This window comes from Ranitomeya variabilis, chromosome 2 (genome assembly GCF_051348905.1).
Source record: "Ranitomeya variabilis isolate aRanVar5 chromosome 2, aRanVar5.hap1, whole genome shotgun sequence".
In the NCBI taxonomy this organism is placed as follows: domain Eukaryota; kingdom Metazoa; phylum Chordata; class Amphibia; order Anura; family Dendrobatidae; genus Ranitomeya; species Ranitomeya variabilis.
In genome coordinates, this window is record NC_135233.1 from 312307681 (window position 1) to 312316183 (window position 8503).

The window sequence follows — 8503 nt, forward strand, 5'->3', positions numbered from 1 at the left end:
TGAGGTGAGTTGAGCACTTCGCCTCTAGCGGCATCCAGTCCCTCAAAACAGGGGGCGGCAGCGCAGCGCCGCCCCGCCCCCTGCAGTGAGATCAGATGTGCCGGGTACTAGCCATAAGCATGAGGCTGTGTCACCAGCAGGAGGCGGCGGGGATGCCGTGCGCGGTGCTGCCTCCTCACACAAACTTGTCCGGTTATAAGTTAAGTACTGAGGGCCGGGATGGGGAAGGGGTGAGCAGGCCAGGCAGCCAGGAAGACGAGCTACTTGAACGAACTAAGCACAGCCTGTGGGCAGGGACTGTGGCTGCTTGCCTGCTACACAGTAGCGTAGCGACTGGAGGGGGCAGAGGGGGCCATCGCCCCGGGCCCTGTCACATGAAGGGGCCCACCGGGAGCCAGGGCCACTTCTGTGACATACAGAACACAGCATAGGAGCAGAGCAGTATGATGTCTGCTCTGCTCCCATCTGACGGAGACTCTGCAGGCTGCTAGCACAGTGGCCGGCTGCAGTCTCCCTCCTGCAGTGAATGGTTTCGCCCCTTCTGACCTGATCATGAAGCTTTTCCCTGGCTGGCGCTGCAGTTCTTCCCTCTGTGCACGCTGGGATTGGCTCAGGCACGCTGGGTCCTAGTGCCCACATGTTGCATTTCACCAAGACACTTCCTGGTCCTGTCTGCAAACTAGTGATGGGCAGTCCGGCTCTTTTTGGTGATCCGGCTCTCATGGCTCCGCTCACCAAAAAGAGCCGGCTCTTTCGGCTCACAAAATGGCTCTTTTTGGATCCTAAATGGATCCCTATTGAATATCTGTTCAGGCGTTCAAAACTCCGCCCACCTACCGCAGAAACTCCGCCCACTTCTTAGAGCCAATTAACTTGAAGAGTGGGCGGTGTTTTGCTCAGGTGGGCGGAGTTACACATGCCGAAGCCCGGGATTTTACACCCAGTGAGAGCCATTCAGGAATTTTAGTGGCTCTCACTGGTGTGCCGGCTCCCATCATTCACAGCAGGGAGCCGGCTCTTTGTGTCGGCTCGTTCGCGAACGACACATCACTACTGCAAACTTTATCAGTAAGTGCTGGGGATGGAACATTTTAGGCTTATTAAATTCAGGTATGTCACTGTGATGTGAATGTGAGACCAAGGGGGTATTGTGGGTGAGGGGGGACAGAGTACTGAGGGGGTGGATGTGAGCATGGGGGTATTGTGGGGGAGGGAGACAGGGCACTGGGGGGTGAATGTGAGACTATGGGGGTGTTGTGGGAGCTGAAAGTGGGTGAGGGGGTCAGGGTACTGATGGGGTGAATGAAAGATGATGGGGTATTGGGTACTGAAGTGGGGGAGGGGAGGCAGGGCACTGGGGGGTAAATGTGAGACCATGGGGGTGTTGTGAGGGCAGAAGGTGGGTGAAGTGGGACAGGGTACCGAGGGGTGGATGTGAGATGATGGGGGTATTGGGGCTGAATATTATAATGTTTTGTTATGATATTATGTAATATTTGCTGTCTGGGGAGGCTGGAGATGGGGGGGTCGGGGGCTATTGATACGTACCACCTGGGTCTTTTATGAGTATTAGTATAAGGAGCCGCATACAGTAACCAAGAGCTGCATCACATTTACAGCACCACTCCGGCATTATTTTTTTTATTTCATTGCTGGAGCGGTGCTGATAATCCACGTCCCCTGCCTCCTGTCTGATACTCACCTTCTGGCGTTTTCATCTGTTTTAGTCTCCGCTCGGCTCCGTCTCCTGCAGTTTGTGACCTGTCCGAGGCTCCAGTGTTTCATGAAGCGGCGCAGAGGTAACTAATCAGTGTGAGTCTGTGGGAGCCTCGTTCTGGCCTCTTCCTCACTCTCAGGGTATGTGCACACGTTGCGGATTTGGCTGCGGATTCGCAGCAGTTTTCCATGCGTTGTACAGTACCATGTAAACCTATGGAAAACCAAATCTGCAGTGCCCATGGTGTTGAAAATACCACACGGAAACGCTGCGTTGTATTTTCTGCAGCATGTCAATTCTTTGTGCGGATTCCGCAGCGTTTTACACCTGCTCCTGTATAGGAATCCACAGGTGTAAAAATGCAGGCGAAATCCTCACAAAAAAGCAGGAAATCCGCGGTAAATACACATGTAAAACGCAGCACATTTTACCTGTGGATTTTGCAAAAACTGTGCGGGAAAAATGCGCATACGAATCCGCAACTTGTGCACATAGCCTCATAGTCTTACATTGAGCGCTTGTGACATAGCTTCTCACTTCTGGCCAGTCAGAAGCTGCACTCACAAGTTTGAGCGTGCCACAAAATAGTGAATACACCGGAGGATGAGTAAATGACTGGGAATGGGGACCTGCGCTTAAAGCACCACTCCAACGGTGGAAAAAAACCCTGCTAGAGTGGTGCTTTAATAATTTAATAATAAGGGATGAGAGGCTGGAGAGGGGAGGCTGGTCTCATGCTGTATATAGGGAGGTTATGTGGGTCTCATGCTGTATATGGGGAGGCTGTGTGGGGCTCATGCTGTATATAAGGGGCTGTGGGGGGTAGATATATAGCGGGTGTCAGCATACTTAATTCTCAATATTAAGTGATACAATTAATACTAATTAATATTGAGTAGAATTATTTTCATGCTATTTCATGCTCCACGACAGTCATGGTCTTTCATCTGGCCCCTCGGGGAAATAAATTGCCCACCCCTGATCTAGAGACAAGGAGTGAGAAGCCCACAGACGATAGCAACAGATTAGTCCGTCCTCTCACTAAATTACCCATCCAGCTCTTCACACTGTTCTCTGTGAAACGTCCGAGCATTGCAGAGATAAACGTCCCTGTTTGCAGTCTGAGCGATGCTGCCCGTGGTTTTGGTAGTATGAATCGACTGACAGGTTGCCCTTAAAAATCTGTCAGCCAAACCGTGCAACCGTGGCAGAATCAACTGACCATGTACTGTGTATGAGATCCACCAGATTCTCACATGACAACTAATGGAAAGGTTTGCTAAGGCTACTTTCACATCAGCGATTTTCTCCGTTCGCGGCAGACACTGCAGTTTTTCCGCATCTGTCGCATAACATATCACTTACGGGCCAGCAATTCTGCGTTCGGCCTCATTCATTCCCTATGGGACTTGCGGACATGTGCGGTACTTGAGGCGAGACAAAAAAAAAACACTGCTAGCATCATTTTACCCTTCGCCACGACAGCACCCCACATGAGAGAGAGGGATCCGCCCCATAGGAACAGGAAACCTACAGAATAAAAGGAGGCGGTCCCCTCTCCTCCTCAGTTTAGGTTTCCTGTTCCTACAGGGAACCGGCTTACCTACAGATGAAGAGGATCCCTGGGCCATGCACCCGCCTGCGTCGGTATCTGAGGGAACGGCAGGGGCTGCGGTTCCAGAAGCAGCGGCGGGGGAGCCCCTGCTTGCAGCCTCCCCCCTCGTCTGGCCAAGCATCCACGGTCCGGGTCCGGTCACCGTGGGTCCGCCCGGCACCGTGAGGATGCGCGCGCTGCTGCGGCCGGCTTAATATCCCTAGCCGCCGCATGGTGAGTGAGAGCGGCGCGTCTAACCCGGAAGTCGCTGAAGCACTTCCGGGTTGGTCCGGGGAGGCAGGAGAATGGGCGGCAGATTCAAAAATGCAGCGCTAGCGTCGGGCCGGTGTGTGTAAGATGGCTTCACCGGCCGACGATGCGCACTTGCCCGCAGTGCAACAGCGTTCTCCTAGCAAGGAGAGAAGCGCTAGGAGCAGCACAAAGAGTGGTGGTCGACCTCCAGAGAAGGGTTCTACCACCAAACGAAATCCGCCTCCAGAACCGGTACCTGTCAGCTTCACTGGGTGAGTTTTTGAAAGAGTCTCTTCCTATATGCTGATATATGTTCCTCCTGTATCTTTCCTAGACTAAGAAAAGGACACACAAATCCAAGCACAAGGAATGTGCTTTATGTACACAGCCCCTCCCGGATGATTATGTTAAAAAACTGTGTTCGGAGTGTATCATGCAAACCTTACGGCAGGAAAACATAATGACTCCATCAGATGTCAGAGCTATGATCTGGGAAGAAATGCAGGGGTTGGCGCAGACTAGTACCACCAGTACCCGTCAGCTTAGTAGGTCCAAATCTCCGGTCAGTTCACAGTCAGAGGACGTATGTATATCCTCAGGCGAAGCGGAATCCCAGCCGAGCTCATCCGAGACTGAAGGGGGACTTTGTCTTCCCAACAGCAGTGTGGACAATTTAATAAAATCTGTCAGAAGCACGATGGGGTGCTCAGATGAGAAAGAAAGTAAATCGGCTCAGGACATCATGTTCGCGGGGTTAGGACAGAGGAAACGTAGGTCCTTCCCCGTCATAAAAACTATTAAAGAAATAGTAAAAAAAGAGTGGGATAAGCAAAATAGAGGTTTTCTACCATCATCCTCTAAAAGACGCTATCCCTTCAGCGACGAGGAGCTAAATACCTGGTCGAAGGTGCCAAAGGTGGATGCCGCTGTAGCCTCCACAACCAAACAGTCGGTCTTACCGGTGGAGGATTCAGGAGTCCTGACAGACCCGCTGGACCGTAAAGCGGAAGCTTTACTAAAAAGGTCGTGGGAAGCCAACACGGGGGCATTCAGGCCCACCATATCTAGCACCTGCACTGCGAGGTCACTACTAGTGTGGATGGAGCAACTGGAGGAACAGATTAGAGGTAGAACTTCGAGAGAGTCAATCCTGCCAAAATTCCCTCTAATCAAAGAAGCAGTAGCATTCCTGGCTGATGCCTCTGTGGATTCGCTACGCCTAGCAGCCAGGTCAGCCGGCCTAGTGAACACAGCCCGGCGAGCACTCTGGCTAAAGAACTGGAAAGGGGACGCACAGGCCAAAGCAAAACTTTGTGCGATCCCCTGCCAGGGTGAGTTTCTTTTCGGAAAAGCGCTGGATGAGCTCCTGAGTAAAGCAGGAGAAAGGAAAAAAGGCTTCCCTAACCAGTATCTTCCATCCTACAGGAGAGCCTTCAAAAGACGTCCCTTTACCAGGAACAAGCCGTTTGAACAAAGGGAGCGATGGGAGTCGAAGGACCCGAAGCAAAAAGGTGCCTTTTTTAGCGGGTCCCATAACCCGAAACGCAAATACCGCTAACCAGGAGGTAGGCGGCAGATTAAAATTCTTCCTCCCCAGATGGGAACAAATAACATCCAGCCAGTGGATTCTGGACATTGTACAATACGGCCTAAAATTGGATTTTGACCGAATCCCTTGGGATTCCTTTATAGTAACATCTCCAAAAGGTCAAGACCAACTAAGGGCTCTGGAATCAGAGATCCTATCTCTTCTGTCTAAAAAAGTCCTGATAGAATTTCCCCAGGATCAAGAAGGGAAGGGGTTCTATTCCCCTTTATTCTTGATCAATAAGCCTGATGGTTCATTTAGAACCATCATAAACCTCAAGAGATTAAACTCCTTCCTGCGTAATCATACCTTCAAAATGGAATCCATTAGTTCAACCATAAAACTCTTGTTTCCTAGGTGTGTCATGGCCGGAATAGACTTAAAGGATGCCTATTATCATCTTCCCATACATGCCGAACATCAAAAGTATCTAAGGGTAGCAGTCATCCTGGAAGGACAGGTTCGTCACTTTCAGTATGTTGCAATGCCATTTGGGCTTTCTATGGCTCCCCGCATCTTCACTAAGGTGATATTAGAAGTGATGGCTCATCTACGTCAACGAGATACCTTGATAATACCCTACCTAGATGACTTTCTAGTAGTGGGAAACTCTATGCTCCAGTGTAAAACCCGTCTATCTAATACGATCTCGTCCCTACAGGAGTTAGGTTGGATCGTCAACTTCGAAAAATCCCGGCTGAATCCAGAAACCGTCCAGACATTTCTAGGAATCCAGCTAGACTCCGTAAGTCAGAGATGCTTGCTCCCCCAGGCAAAGAAACTGACTATACAATCAAGGGTATCAGACGCAATACGCAACCCCTACATGACACTAAGGAAGGGCATGTCTTTGCTGGGGTCATTATCATCATGTATCCCTGCTGTACCATGGGCACAATTTCATACTCGTCAATTACAGTATGAGGTATTGTCGGCTCAGGGAAAAGATGGACATCTAGAAAGCAGAATAACTCTTTCCAAAGATGTCTTAGAATCACTATCCTGGTGGCTAGACATGGACCACCTCTCAGAGGGTGTGCCATGGATAATAGACCCGTCTAAAATAATTACCACCGACGCCAGCCCTATTGGGTGGGGAGCACATATGAAAGACAGTCTGGCCCAAGATACTTGGGACCAGGCAGAATTGTCATGTTCCTCCAATTGGAAGGAGTTAAAAGCGGTAGATTATGCCTTTAAATCACTTTCTTCCGCAGATTCAAGGAGCAAATGTAAGAATTTACTCGGACAATTCCACCACAGTGGCATATGTGAACCGTCAGGGTGGTACAAGGTCAGGAAGTCTAATGACCATAGCTGCAGACATCTTCCAGCTGGCAGAGACTCATCTAACATCCCTAACAGCCCTGCACATCAGAGGTGTAGAGAACATCAGGGCAGACTACCTCAGCCGAAACGAGTTACGTCAAGGGGAATGGACCTTAAACAGATCCATATTCAGTATGATAACAGAATCATGGGGGATACCACAAATCGACCTATTTGCCACAAGAGACAACCGGCAAGTAAGAAGGTTCGCTTCCCTGAACGCCATGGATCACCCAGATATGTTGGACTCTCTCCACCATCCTTGGAGGTTCCAGCTGGCATACGCCTTTCCTCCGATGTCTCTGATTCCACTAGTGATCAGAAAAATCAGGAGGGAACAAGCAAGAGTGATCCTCATTGCACCATTCTGGCCGAAAAGACCATGGTTCTCTTGTCTCCAGACCATGTGCCTATGCGATCCATGGATTCTCCCATCAGACAAGAAACTGCTGTCCCAAGGCCCCTTTTTCCACCCGCAAGTGAAAGGTCTTCACTTGACGGCGTGGAATTTGAGAGGCAACTACTAAGATCAAGAGGGTTCTCAGCAGAACTAGTAAACACCCTCTTATTGAGCAGGAAAAGATCTACCACCCTGATATATAGTAGGGTATGGAATAAATTCTTAGACTTTTACACGGTACCGTTCACTAAGCAAGTTCCAGTCACACCTATTCTAGAGTTCTTGCAAAAAGGCCGAGAGTTGGGGTTATCTGTAAACCTTAAGAGTTCAGGTCTCGGCATTAGGAGCCCTATATGGATGCAATATAGCAGCTAATAGGTGGATCTCCAGATTCATAAAATCTTGTGAACGTAGTAAACCGGTCCATATTCCCCGTCTACCTCCGTGGGATTTAAATCTAGTGCTAGAGGCCTTAACCAGCTCCCCATTTGAGCCACTAGATTCAATACCTTTAAAAATCCTGACATATAAAGTAGCCCTCTTGGTAGCCCTAACCTCAGCTAGACGGGTTAGCGACATCCAGGCCCTATCAGTAGACCCACCCTTCTTACTGATATTCCATGATCGGATAGTCCTAAAACCAGACCCCTCATACCTCCCTAAGGTAGCGTCCACCTACCATAGGTCCCAAGAGATATTTCTCCCTTCCTTTTTTGATTCACCTGTAACTCCAGAACAGCATAAATTCCACACCTTAGATGTCAGAAGAGCCATCCTGACCTATATAGAAAGGTGTCAGACATGGAGGGAGAGTAGGGCTCTGTTTATCTCCTTTCAGGGCCACAAGAAAGGACATGGGGTCACGAGAGCTACCATATCTCAATGGATCAGAGATGCTATCTGCTTGGCCTATACGTCAAAAGGCGAGATTCCTCCAGCGGGTATTAAAGCGCACTCAACACGAGCCATGGCTTCCTCCTGGGCGGAACAAGCGGATGTACCGATCCATTTAATATGTAAGGCCGCAACTTGGTCTACACCTTCTACCTTTTACAACCATTATAGACTTGATCTATCTGCATCTTCTGATCTGACCTTTGGTAGAGCTGTTCTTAATACAGTAATCCCACCCAAATAATGAATCTCTGAAAATCTCTCATGTGGGGTGCTGTCGTGGCGAAGGGTAAAAAGCCGGATTACTCACCGGTAATGCTCTTTTAATGAGTCCACGACAGCACCCATTTACTACCCTCCCTAAATTATGCACAGCTCTTCCTTTTAAATTCACAAATAATGGTTGTATAGAGTTTAAGATATTTTGCTGAATAAGAATTAATACTAAAGCTTTTGCGGTTCCCTTTTTGTACTCTGTAAACTAAACTGAGGAGGAGAGGGGACCGCCTCCTTTTATTCTGTAGGTTTCCTGTTCCTATGGGGCGGATCCCTCTCTCTCATGTGGGGTGCTTTCGTGGACTCATTAAAAGAGCATTACCGGTGAGTAATCCGGCTTTTTTTTTTCCTGTTGCTGCAAGTACCGCATTTGCCGGATCGCAACAAAACCGCAAGTGCCGCAAGTCCCATAGGGAATGAATGAGGCCGAACACAGTGTTGCCATAAGTGATC

At 49.3% G+C, this 8503-nt stretch overlaps 2 protein-coding genes across 2 annotated transcripts; both read left to right on the plus strand.

Moving 5' to 3' along the window:
- Positions 1 to 3996: 3996 nt before the first annotated feature.
- LOC143803728 (uncharacterized) lies at positions 3997 to 5333 on the plus strand. The gene is made up of 3 exons (XM_077281503.1): positions 3997 to 4894; positions 4989 to 5287; positions 5328 to 5333. Exons 1-3 carry the CDS (start codon positions 3997 to 3999, stop codon positions 5331 to 5333), a joined length of 1203 nt encoding a protein of 400 aa, XP_077137618.1.
- A 108-nt stretch (positions 5334 to 5441) lies between these two features.
- LOC143805688 (uncharacterized) lies at positions 5442 to 7192 on the plus strand. Its single transcript, XM_077285237.1, has 2 exons — positions 5442 to 5896; positions 6369 to 7192. Exons 1-2 carry the CDS (start codon positions 5468 to 5470, stop codon positions 7005 to 7007), a joined length of 1068 nt encoding a protein of 355 aa, XP_077141352.1. The 5' UTR covers positions 5442 to 5467; the 3' UTR covers positions 7008 to 7192.
- Positions 7193 to 8503: the final 1311 nt, after the last annotated feature.